Source organism: Drosophila teissieri, chromosome 3R, assembly GCF_016746235.2.
Source record: "Drosophila teissieri strain GT53w chromosome 3R, Prin_Dtei_1.1, whole genome shotgun sequence".
NCBI lineage: Eukaryota > Metazoa > Arthropoda > Insecta > Diptera > Drosophilidae > Drosophila > Drosophila teissieri.
In genome coordinates, this window is record NC_053032.1 from 15,266,001 (window position 1) to 15,278,226 (window position 12,226).

Sequence of the window (12,226 nt, forward strand, 5' to 3'; positions counted from 1 at the left end):
TTTTTATTTATTTTTTTAATTTTTACGTTATATTAAAAAGTTATGTGGATATTTTTTCCGAAACTTATAGATCATTCCATTTATTTTTGTATGATATATGAAGTGTATGATATATGAATAACGCATCGATCGGTTGGCAAGGGGATGCCCCTTTCGGCGTGATGACCATTAGTTGGAATTCTCGTTCTTGGCCAGGCCCGGTGCCTGGTGACGGCTGATGTTGCCGCTGCCGCTGCCGCTGCCACTGCCGCTGGTTGCAGTTGCAAGAGTCGCAAGCGACGTCCTCGCAGTTGTTGTTGCTGCCGCTTTCATTCAGCTGGTTCGTTGGTTCGTTCATTTGCTGGTTATATATATGACTTTTTTCTTCTTCTTATTTTCCATCAGCGACGCCGTCTTGCCTGTGGTACGGAGCCCGACCAGCCAGCCCAGCCAGCCAAGCTATCCAAGCCAAACCGAACCGTACCGAGCCAGGCCAACCAACGCCATCGCATGCTTCACCTTCGCCCCACCGCACACACAGATACACACGCACACACCGGCACTTTGTGTGGCGGCTGCCTTCCCATTCAACTCACCATTCATTCCCCCTTCCTCCATCCACCCCCTGCCCCATCCTCTTGGGCCACTGCTGCTGGAGTTTCTTGTTTTCTTTCGACGTTTCGTCGTTGCTGCCCCCCATCCACTTGGCCAAGCAGCCAGCCCAGCCACCGTCAACCTTCTGCCCCAACCCCATCCCCATCCCCATCCCCATCCACATCCCCATCCGCATACCCATTCCCACAGCCCACTGCGCTGGCTCTTTGCCTTGTCGTAATTTTACTTGGATTTTGTTTTTTTTTTGTTGTTCGTTCGTTTTCTTTTTCTTTTCCTTTCAGCGCGCTGCTTTCTGCGCTGCCTGCGACTCGGTTTCGAAATAAACTTTAATGCGAGCCATTCGTTCGGTTTTGGGGTCTCAGTTTCTGCTGCTCTGTTAAATTTTCTGGTTAAATTTTGTGCGCAGTCAGCTCGCAATGCAGTTCGAGGCGATGGCTCGATTGGGGCTGCTCGCGGGGCTAAAGTTGCCCAACTTGCTGGAATCGGATGGTTCCGAGTTCTGGGGGTTAAATGATGGGGGTTTCGAGCTGGTTCTTTAAAGCGATTACAGCTGTTGGGGTCTTTGTAATAACAGTGTAATGCTTAGAAATCATGTAATGAGCAAAGGGGCTATAAGGGATTTGGTTTAGTATTTGCCATACCATGTTGTAACTTAAGTTTACTAAAATATTTAAGAATGCGTATAGCTAAATATAATGTACATATATGTGAAAGACTTTACTATCTTAGCACTTAGCACACATCATTGGGATCGCCCAGAATCCCAATTTCAAGGAGCATCTTGACGTTCAAGGTCTTCTAGAAGACTTTAATCCTTTGGCCACCGGGCGCGACTCCTTTTGCGCAGTCTCGCACTGAACAGCATACAGTGCTGTTGCCACTGACCGCGGCAGCAATGCAAATTGCCGGAATGCTGCTGCCGTTTATAGTTTTACTATAAGGCGCACATATGAATTTTGCCATCGCTCGCTTTTTGGCACGCAAACGCACACAGCACAGCAGAGCCAAAGAGCCAAAGAGCCGGCCAACCCAGTCAGCCATCTAGCGAACGTCCTCGACAAGCCCAGTCAGCCAGTCAGCCAGGCCAACGCCAACGGCATCAGCCACGGCAACAGCAACAGCAACAACAGCAACATCATCAACAACAACAACAGCAGCAGCAACCACTTCAGTACCTCCAACCCGACAACCTCTATAGCCATAGCCATGCCACTATACAATCTGAAAATATAGAAAAAGCAGCGACATTTGGGACGTTCGCTCGTTCGTTCGCTGGTTCGTTGGTTCGTTTGCCTGGTACGTTCCGTCGTTCGCTTTTGTTGGTATCGCGGTGCGGAGCGTTCCGAGCCGGAGCCCCAAACACCAGATACAGATACGAGCGCACACACTCGTGCACAGATACAGATACAGTGGCAGGCCGGCCAGCAACAACACAAACCTCCTATATGAGTGCGCCACGTACATATACGAATGTATATTTTTATATAGAGTCGCAGCAACACGCGCACTGGATTCAACCAACGACGGACGCAGTGCTCTGTTTTCGGTTTGGCTACGACTGCAGATATAGATACGGACGGAGGGCTAGAATATATAAATATGGGGTTGGATCTTGTTGGGGGAAGCGTTTCTTGGGGAACAATCAAGAAGGAAATCTGGGATTTCAAAAAGCGCGCCATTGAAATTGGTTGACTTTAGAACAGGCTCTGGTGGATTTTCTTAAAAATCTCGAAAGTTTTCTAGGCAACCACTTTAGAATCCTTTCTTTTTTGAGTTTACAACTGAAGCTTTAAAATATACCTATATAGGGTGTTATTTAAGTATTGGGGAAAATAAACTAAAATATTTTTGAGAATGTATAAAAAGAGTGAAAAATTAAAATATGAGAGTCACAAAAATAACGACACAAATTTCAAAAGTATTACTTGAACCCGATATTACTAATATAATATGCAAACCCTTTAGACCCACATTCGTTTACCCGTCATCTACTGCGGTTATTTCAAACCTTCCTAGAATTCAGTTAATTCTGTAGTAACTTATCGCGATATGATTAATAAGTGGGAACCCTCCGCAATATCTGCGCAGCATTATATCAGCTCCACAGAATTGCTCGAGTGACGCAGATGGAAGGCAGTTAAGAGACTGGACGGCAATATGATTTTCTTAGGGCAGCGACACCGATGCGGACTGTGTGTCGTCATCCTCATGGCCTGAGCTGAATTTGAATGCAAAGTCGAGAGTTGCAGAGAGCTCTTGCTGCAATTGCTGCTGTTACTGCTGCTGCTTGTGACGTTGTCGTTGCTATAGATGCTGCAGCTGCAACAGCAGCAACAACAGCAGCAGCATCGGCTCGATAGCAATGCGAATATAAAAATGGTGATTCTGTTCTTCCGCTCCGTTTGGGGGACGCCTCTCGGGTGTCCAGGTTTTTATTAGCACCCGACTAACGGACACTTGTCCGCTCGCTCTTCTTCCTCCTCAGAAACTTCAGCTCAAACAAAGCCGCCTGCCGCCGCTAACTGATTTTCGAAAAAGCCAAGATGATGACTACTCGTGGCTGGAGCGGGCTTAAGTTGTCGTTCTTGCATCCTGTTCGAGGTTGTAAAGTTGGAATCTTTGTGCATTATATTTGCGTTATTAGGTGAATGTTTAGCTACTTCTACTTCTTCTACTATTCTACTTCTAGCTGTATACTACTTTTGTTGGTTGTATTTTCTGCAATAAGATAGTTTAAGGGGATTAGATACCAAAAAAAACCTCTTATACAAAATGAAAACAATTTACATTTACAACAATTTAAATTTAATTTGTTGTATAAATGACAATTATACTAAAAGAACTACATCGTCTAGCTTATGAAACTTAAATAGATATAAAACCATTTCGTTTTCTTCTCTTTCTTAAGTCTTAACTTAATTTAAATGAAATAAATACACAATCTATTAAGTTTTTAATTCAAATCTTCACAGTGGCGCCCTCAGCAGAAGTTTATTTAAATGTGAAACTAAGGAAAATTACCAATAATCTCTGTGACAGGCTTACGCTCCACCTTTTGTTTGAAATTTGAAACAAGTGAACGCAGTAGCGCCACCTTTTGGCCCACGATTAAACTCTAGGTTCTTTTTAATTCCGCAAGAGTACAATGTGCGGCGAATTCGCACTGAGTAGGGAATTATATCTACAACAGCGAATTCACATTCTAAAATAATAAAATAATTATTAATATTACCAATTTCGAACCTTTTTTCTTACGTGATGCAATTCACTGGAGAGTGACATCAATATATAAGTTAAAAATAATATCGATATGCGATATTTCGTCAACAAAATTTACCGCGATAAAATTATTACTTTTTGTAAATATAATCGATACATCGATATTTAAGTATTACAATCAAGATGCAACACACAAGGCGCATGGTAAGTAATATTATTAAAAAGCCGGTAAATTGGAAGGTACAGTGAAAAAACATGTTTATATTTTTTTAGTTGAATCCCCTGTTGAGCGGCCTGCGAAATTTGCAGGCACGCGGGGCAACAACAACGACGGCAGCGGCGCCCGCCAAAGTTGAAAAAAGTGAGTAGTTCTTAGCTTTAGTTATGAAATTGCATAAATTGTTGAATAAATAACCACAGCTGTCAACACGGTGACCATTTTGGGGCGAGTTGGAGCCGATCCGCAGCTGCGTGGATCCCAGGAGCATCCGGTGGTCACCTTTTCGGTCGCCACACACACAAACTACAAGTAAGTTCCTATGTGTGCGTGTTGCCGCGCAGCATGCGATGGCAACGGAACTTGAGTTCAAATCTCAGAGGAGGCAAGAACAGTCACAGTCTATGCCACTAAAAAAGCTACATAAATGTGGTTGGTTAGTTAATTAGTTCTTAGCTATAACCTCCAAGCAAGATCACACTGAGTTGCTAATTCGGATTTATGTAATGAGTTATTGGAACATGTACAACGTTGTTGATTAACATCAACTATAAATCATTGCTACTATTTCAGTTAAAAAGCATTAATTAACTGTTTCCCATTGCCCCACAGATACGAGAACGGCGACTGGGCCCAGCGCACAGACTGGCATCGTGTGGTGGTGTTCAAGCCCAATCTGCGTGACACCGTGCTGGAATACCTGAAGAAGGGGCAGCGCACCATGGTGCAGGGAAAGATCACCTACGGAGAGATCACCGACCAGCAGGGCAACCAGAAGACGAGCACCAGCATCATAGCCGACGATGTGCTGTTTTTCCGTGATGCCAACAACTAAAATTTAAGCCCAGAACACCAAACCTAATCTTAAGCGAAAAGTTGATCTTGCAGCATTGTAAGCATTTATAAAACTCGTTGGATATATTGTGTTATCAGATTACAAGCGTAGTTGTATTCCACATACGTCTTTTGGCTTTAATTCCTTGATCTGTTTGCAGGGGCACGGAACGTTGAATTTACTTGCATCTTGTTCGTTATAAAGCTGTTCGAACTCCTTTTGAACTTTCGTGACCTGGCACTGCAGAACTTCGATCTGCTTTTCCAGGGACTCCAGGGTATTGTTGTGGCAATCAATAAGCTTGGCAACCTGTTAATGGACTCACTTTGGAAACTAAAAATAACATTAAGTCATCAATCATACCACATTTCCGGGAATTACGATCGCGGAGTTCTCCTTGTTATACATCTCGATATCCTCTTTCATCTGGTTGCACTGATGGGCTGTTTTTTCCGTGGACATGAGCAAACTCAGCAAATCCTGATAGGTGGCACGTGCCAAAGGATACTTTTGGCAGCCCACGACATCAGGACTTGGACAGCTCTGCTCTAATTTCGTTACTACTTTCTCCGCCTCGATCAGGTTAGTCTCGTTCTCATTCAGCTCCATTTCCATCTTAAGCATGCTGCAATGTGCTGATCTCAGGGTTTGATCCACGGAAAGTACCTGTTGAGGTATAAAGAATTTATTTTCTGGTGCCTATTGACTTTGAATCTCACATTTTTGGCATTGTCTAGGTAAATTTGTTCCTGCTCCTTGAGAAACCGCAATTTGATGTTGAAATCTGACTCCATTTCAAGGCTGTCCTGCATTAAAATATCTGCCAGCATATCCAAGTACAGGAACGCCGACGGATCTGAAAAGCTTGGCTCACACATAATTTTAGATTTTACTTAGAGGATTTTCGTGTATTTTGGCTCTGTGTTTTATGATACCTAGAAAATGTTATTTGTCACAGGGTGTGAGACAAACCCAAGCTTGCTGGGGTTGGAGTTTCCTGATCGAATTCAAAGTTGTAAGCTCAAAAGGATCCGTTCAATGAGCCATTATTTTATCATCATTACGATTATATATTTCCATATAGCAAGGATTGGAAATGCATGATGAAAATACATTTTAAACACCTCACCTACCGTCCAGCAGAGGTTGCTCTTGAGCTACCAACTTTGGAGACCCAATCGAGACCCGCGATCCACAAGCTCTCTCCGCACGCGAGCTTGGAGCGACCTTATCGCCATACACCATATACCACCATGTGTGGGACCACTCGGTTTTCTCGCTGAGCGGCACAGTTCGCAGTTAGTATTCGCCAGTTCAAATGCTGCCGGCGGTCGGAAGAGTTGATAGCTGATCGAGCGCTCCGTTTGCCGTTTTGATTCAGTCGAGCACGTTGTTTATCCCGGATTCGTTTTCATCTTCGCGACCCGTAACTGTCACTATCAGTAGTACCTCCACTAGTGGTGCTCCATTCATACGTGCTTCACTTCTGCAAAAGATGACGATTTGTTAACAAGCAGTAACACACAGTAACTTTCATTTATATCATTGTAATCAATAAATAGTCAAACATGGCTGTGGATTATGTGCTGGAGGACCTGATGGGCAAACTTGGTGAGTGGAATGGGCTTTTGGGAGGGAAGACTTTGGAGAGGTCAGCTGTTACGTTGCCAGGCGTCTCCATCCCGTGCTGATAAGAGCTGGCGTTATGCTTATCATTTTGAGAGGTCTTATCAGCGCTGCAAGCTACTATGGATAATATTCTGTTTCAACGCCAGCCAATGTGGTTTATCGCCGAACCTTCTGTTCTGCTTTTAAAATCTATAATTAATTTTTCCGTATTATGTTTTTAATCTCCGCCTAATCTATCCGGCTGGCTGTCCGTCCTTCAAGTGCTCAAAAGAAGCCGCCTCTAATACTTTTTTAATTGCAACTATTTCTGCTTTATTTTTGCACTTTTTTAATTTAATAAATACTCGAGGCCGCCAAGTGACGGACATTTATGACAGCTTGATAGAGACTCCACCGTCTGCTCCCCTTTTGACTTTATACTATACCATATAATAGTCGACAAATGTTCGTGTGGGCCAAGTTTTGAGCTGGAGGCTGTCTGACAATTGTTGAGCTTTCTTGGTTTTAGCACAGTGACGATAAAACGTGTGTGGCTTCTAGCAAGCAAACGAAAACGGGTGGAAATGGGGCGGGTTCTGTCACAAGACTGGGATGTAGGCTCGTCATAAAGATCTTGGGATCTACGGATATCTGGGTATTTACTTATAATTTATTGTGTACTCTAATTGTGCGGCTCAAACATTGCAGCTAGCTTGTGCGAGATACAAAATTAAGACTGTTTATATACAGCAGTATGCAAAACAGTTAACAATAATTGTGGGAATACAGTGGAAGATCGATGGATGAACAGTTTTATTTGTCAGGGCTACAATTCACAGATTTCTGAGGCATAATATATACATTAACTGCTACTGCATTAGATGGAATATAAAATTGGTGTCAACGATTGTACTGAAATCGGAAATTAAAATAGAACAGTTTTTCCTAGGCACAATCCGAAACTGGTTTTTTATTCGCACTCACAAAACCGCAGCCTATAAGAAAGTGACAGGAGAGAGGGAGTAATAATCGCATTAGCGACTTTTTATTCGTAATATATTCGTACACATTTGTATCTGTAAAATGCAAAACCTCAAACTGGTTTGCTCAGACTCAACTGTATGGCAAACCCCTCAGCCATCAAAATTCACATATCGCTCTTTTATTTCTGTTTACTTTGTTGAAGGCCTATTGGCGAACAGCAACTCTAATTACATCGAATTTGGAGGCGTGTTGCAGTGCTGAGTTCGTGTTTTTTGGCCGTAAGAAGGTTACCACAAAACCAGCAACTTAAAATGACTTTGAGAGCACTTCCACATGTGCTATGTGGCAGCTCAGAACAGAATCAGAACCCAATCGACCTTCAGTTGTTGGTAATCGCGGGAAGTGAAAATGTTGAAGTACGGATGAAAAATAGCGAAGGAAGCCTTAAAGTCGTGACCTACATCAATAATACGAATCATGAGCACAAACAAATCTTCAAAGCTTTTCTAAACCAGCTCTGAAAAAATGCAACAGTTGATAGTAGATTAATATTTTAAAATCATAACATACATGTGCAATAAGTTTTTAAATATTACTGCATTCCCGTCCTTTATCAATCTCACTTATCGCTTCAAGATTAACCAGTGTAAACAACGGTCCAAACCTGCGCCCTATTCATTTTAATGTGAATGTTGGATTTTATACATCATAATAACTGACGACGATCAAGAGAACTACAAACATTCGAACATTAACTGGGCCAAAAACCAATGTCGTATTCAAGGGCCACTTGGCAACAATTTTCTGGTAGTTGTACTGTACGGATGCAATAAATCTGGAGCTACAATAACACTGATATATGATCTAGCATTTTGTGGGCTCTGATAATCCACTATGAGTTCCACATTAGTATTTACTATTCCGAGTTTTGTTATCACGATTTTTCGCTATCGAAATCCTAGATTGTGCTCAATTATACGCTGATTATGTCTATTGGGGGCGTAATTGAATTTCATTAGGTACAGCGTTAAATTTTATAATTGAGATTAATTAATGTCAACCCGGTGACATAATTTTACACTTCGCGCAATCGTTTCAATTATGAAAAATGAAAATTCTCAGACGTTTTACTCATGATCTGTCGATGGTAACGTAACAGGGGTGAACGTAACTTTTCATTTGATGGCAAGAGTTTCGCTTAAACGATCAATAAACGTAACCCACAAATCAATTGAAACGGCTGATTGAACATTGGACCGCTCAAGTGTCAAATTCTCGTATCTAGGCTGCATAGTGTCCATGTCGGTAGAAATTTACACAGCCCCTGGCCGCCATCAACGCGATCGCCCTGGACTGACCAAAGTCATAATCGATTCAGTGCATTCTCCCAAGACATCCGAGTCTCTTTTTTATGGGGTTCGCAAGCACATAGACTAAACCAAACCAAACTGTGGGCAAATATTTGACGGGCCAGGCGAATGCGCTTCAATTGAAATCGAATTGAATAAATTCCACTTGATTTAATTGCAAAGCCTTGGGCGTGACAACAATTCCAGCGATACCCATTAAAAGTTCCCATCTACATAAAAGTCGGCTGTTTCTTTTGGGTTTCATCTATCGCTGGTTTATCGCTGCTACGTGGTATTAGAATAATGATTTCAGCGATATAAATATGTATTTTTCAAATTCAATCGCCCTATGACGAATAAGAGTCTTTTTGAATAAGTGCAGCTAGAACAACTTTCGTTTTCGAAATAACTTAATTTCTTTCTATTATAGTTCATCGTAAAATGGGTGATTCATGGCTGCTACAGATAATCACTATCTGATATGTCGCCAAAAGCTCACTTTTGTTGTGCGCTCATAACCTTTCCCAAGACATTAATAGTTGTGGTTTCCAATTCCAGGGGAGTTTGGAAAGTACCAGTTCCTGCAGTTCTTCCTGCAGGTGCTTTCCGGCCTGACCGCTGGCATGCACATGCTATCGCTGGTCACGGTGGCCGCCGTGCCCGAGCACCGCTGCTTCATAGCGGGCGTGGATAACAGCAGCTTGTCGGTGACCCCGTGGAACTCGAGCGATATCCTGGCCGCCATTCCGCTGAAGCCCACTGGCGAGCTGGAGTCCTGCCTCATGTTCGACCCCACTAGTCCTGGCACCAATGCCACCATCAAGTGCGAGAGTTACGTATACGACACGACGTACTACAAGACCTCGCGCACCATCGACTGGAACTTTGTGTGCGACCGCCGCTGGATGGGGGCCATTGTGCAGACCGTGTTTATGCTGGGCGTGTTCACGGGCGCAGTCACCCTTGGCGGACTCGCCGATAAAGTGGGTCGCAAGACCGTGTTCTGCTGGTCGGCCCTGTTCCAACTGATCATCGGTGTGGGTGTGGCCTTCATTCCCGAGTACTTCTCATTTATGGTGGCGCGCTACCTACTGGGCATTGTGGGATCGGCGGGTGCCTACATCTGTGGATTCGTGCTGACCATGGAACTGGTGGGACCTACCAAGCGTACTGTGTGCGGCATTACGTTCCAGGTGAGGAGGACTTTAATATCTGTACATATGTTGTATATGCTAATACTACCCCATATTCGTAGGCTGTTTTCGCTGGTGGCATCATGTTGGTGGCCGGTTGGGGAGCACTCATCCCTGACCGCCAGTGGCTGCAGGTGATCTACGGACTGCATGGCTGCCTCTTCCTGGGCCACTGGTGGTGGCTCGATGAATCTCCGCGCTGGCTGTGGATGCAGGGACGTGCCGCAGAGGCGGTGGATATTGTGGCCAAGGGCCTGAGGATCAACGGATCGGGCATTCCGGTGGACAAGGAGTACTATGTGCAGAAGGCCAAGCAGCAGGCGGCGGCCGAGGAAAAGTCCAGTGCTGGATTGAGCGATCTCTTCCGCACGCCCAACCTGCGGATGAAGACTCTGAATGTGTGCCTCTGCTGGTTCGCCAATTCCCTGGTTTATTACGGACTATCACTCAGTGCCGGCAAGCTATATGGTAATCCCTACCTGATCCTGTTCATCATGGGACTCGTGGAGTTCCCCAGCTACATAACCATTGTGTTCGTCCTGGATCGCCTGGGTCGTCGGTCGATCACATCCACCCTGATGTTGGGTGGTGGTCTGTGTTGCATTGTGGCCGCCTACATTGCCCAGGGCAGCACCTCCTCCACGGCGGTGGTAATGGCAGGAAAGCTGCTCATCGCCGGATCCTTTGCCGTTATCTACAACTACTCAGCCGAACTGTTTCCCACCGTGGTGCGCAACTCAGCCATGGGATTAGGATCGATGTGTGCCCGTTTGTCGGGAGCCCTTACTCCGCTCATTACTTTGCTGGACTCATTTGATCCGAAGATTCCGGCCGTGCTGTTCGGCGTGGTGGCCCTGATCTCGGGCTTCTGGGTGATGTTCCTGCCGGAGACAATGAACCAGCCCATGCCCGAGTCCATTGAGGATGGCGAGAACTTCGGAAAGGGTGACACTTGGTTCAGTCAGTGTGCTGGTCGCAAGAAGCGCCAGAACAGCGTATATCCCGACGATCCTGAGCAGATGGTGCCGCTCAAGAACATCGAAAGGAAGTAGAACCTAGCCAAAGATGATTGTACCCATGTCCACAATCCAGTTCAAAGTCCTTGTTACCCTGTGTTTTTGTTGTTAAGAACTCTACTTTTTCGCCTAGTAGTAAGCTTTAATAGTCTCTATCCATTCCAAGTGAATAAAACGATGTGCAGAATGGCGGGAATCCCCATATGTGGATTCACTCATTTCTATTTCTGCGTGTCCCTTTGTTTTGTGTACGGATTTATCTTTTATTTTTTCGGTGGTAAAAATGAGTTTAAGATAAATTTAAGTTTTTTTTTATTATTTTATTTATTAAGGCATACGGGGAAATCTGGATCCCCTTTGTGTCCTTCTTTTCTATTAATTCAGCCCATTTGGGCGCGCCGGCTAACTATAGTTAGCATTTTCTAGTTTAGATAACAAATAGGATTCAAGATAAGCGTCATCTTCTGCTGACATTGTCAAAGGAGATCGGGAAATGAGATCCCTCGGTTCCCTTCTATTGAGCCTCCTCGGTGGGCGAGATCTGTTTAAAGCGCTGGCCAGCCGATTTCTGTGGCGCTCCAACCTGTCATGGTAACGAGCACTTGAGTCGTTTATCTCGTCAAATACCGTTGCGAGTTTCAGGTCTCCGTGCAGGGTGGTGTTTCGCACAAACCACTCGCAGCCGGTGATGAGTCTTGCGACCTTGTTTTGGATAGCCTGGATCCTTTTGATTTGGCTGTCGCATGCCAAGCCCCAGATTTGGCACCCGTACTTCCAGTTAACGACAATTTACTGCGCGAACAAAGTAGCCAGTAGTGCTTCGCCACCTAAGCACGTAGGCGCGTTCTGATGTCGGTCACATGCTTGGCAAATGTGATCCAGACGCACTCCAAGGTACTTTGCTGCGTTCGGCTGTGGAAGGGGGGCTTCCTCGATGTAGTCGGGCGGTGGCGTTCTCCGCTTTAAAGTAAAGCATACGTTGTTGGATTTACTGCTATTGATGCCAACGTTCCAACGTCTTGCCCAATCCGAGAACCGATCTGCAAAGTCCTGGATACCATCGGCTGCGTCGTGCTCGCATCGGGACCTGTAGGTGACGCACACGTCATCGGCAAATGTGGCCAACATAAAGGCTTACATCCGGCTGCGGCATGTCGTGGCTATACAGGCAGTAGAGCAGGGGCCGAGGACACTACCTTGTGGAACACCAG

At 44.8% G+C, this 12,226-nt stretch overlaps 3 protein-coding genes across 4 annotated transcripts; 2 read left to right on the forward strand and 1 right to left on the reverse strand.

Annotated features, from left to right (window-relative positions):
* Window positions 1-3,977: 3,977 nt before the first annotated feature.
* On the forward strand, window positions 3,978-4,990 carry LOC122621222 (single-stranded DNA-binding protein, mitochondrial). Its single transcript, XM_043799016.1, has 4 exons — window positions 3,978-4,017; window positions 4,087-4,174; window positions 4,234-4,342; window positions 4,643-4,990. The coding sequence occupies exons 1-4, from the start codon at window positions 3,997-3,999 to the stop codon at window positions 4,863-4,865; spliced, it is 441 nt and encodes a 146-aa protein (XP_043654951.1). The 5' UTR covers window positions 3,978-3,996; the 3' UTR covers window positions 4,866-4,990.
* Window positions 4,930-5,840, reverse strand: LOC122621221. 2 transcript variants are annotated; one of them, XM_043799015.1, is made up of 3 exons: window positions 5,585-5,840; window positions 5,229-5,531; window positions 4,930-5,165 (listed from the first exon to the last, which is right to left on the reverse strand). In XM_043799015.1, exons 1-3 carry the CDS (start codon window positions 5,741-5,743, stop codon window positions 4,965-4,967), a joined length of 663 nt encoding a protein of 220 aa, XP_043654950.1. In that variant the 5' UTR covers window positions 5,744-5,840; the 3' UTR covers window positions 4,930-4,964. The 2 variants fall into 2 exon arrangements, with proteins under 2 accessions (XP_043654950.1, XP_043654949.1); XM_043799014.1 differs by having other exon boundaries at window positions 4,930-5,174; window positions 5,585-5,836.
* Window positions 5,841-6,164: 324 nt separating this feature from the next.
* On the forward strand, window positions 6,165-11,266 carry LOC122621220 (organic cation transporter protein). Its single transcript, XM_043799013.1, has 3 exons — window positions 6,165-6,476; window positions 9,365-9,999; window positions 10,062-11,266. The coding sequence occupies exons 1-3, from the start codon at window positions 6,434-6,436 to the stop codon at window positions 11,049-11,051; spliced, it is 1,668 nt and encodes a 555-aa protein (XP_043654948.1). The 5' UTR covers window positions 6,165-6,433; the 3' UTR covers window positions 11,052-11,266.
* Window positions 11,267-12,226: the final 960 nt, after the last annotated feature.

Bases quoted from the DNA above. Each gene is read 5' to 3' on its own strand.
- LOC122621220 (XM_043799013.1), top strand. From the start codon at position 6,434: ATGGCTGTGGATTATGTGCTGGAGGACCTGATGGGCAAACTTG. The intron at 6,477-9,364 runs GTGAGTGGAATG...TTCCAATTCCAG, and splicing joins GGACCTGATGGGCAAACTTG to GGGAGTTTGGAAAGTACCAG. The intron at 10,000-10,061 runs GTGAGGAGGACT...CCATATTCGTAG, and splicing joins TGTGCGGCATTACGTTCCAG to GCTGTTTTCGCTGGTGGCAT.
- LOC122621222 (XM_043799016.1), top strand. From the start codon at position 3,997: ATGCAACACACAAGGCGCATG. The intron at 4,018-4,086 runs GTAAGTAATATT...ATATTTTTTTAG, and splicing joins TGCAACACACAAGGCGCATG to TTGAATCCCCTGTTGAGCGG. The intron at 4,343-4,642 runs GTAAGTTCCTAT...ATTGCCCCACAG, and splicing joins GCCACACACACAAACTACAA to ATACGAGAACGGCGACTGGG.
- LOC122621221 (XM_043799014.1), bottom strand. From the start codon at position 5,743: ATGTGTGAGCCAAGCTTTTCAGATCCGTCGGCGTTCCTGTACTTGGAT. The intron at 5,532-5,584 runs GTGAGATTCAAA...ATACCTCAACAG, and splicing joins ACCTAGACAATGCCAAAAAT to GTACTTTCCGTGGATCAAAC. The intron at 5,175-5,228 runs GTATGATTGATG...GTCCATTAACAG, and splicing joins TCGTAATTCCCGGAAATGTG to GTTGCCAAGCTTATTGATTG.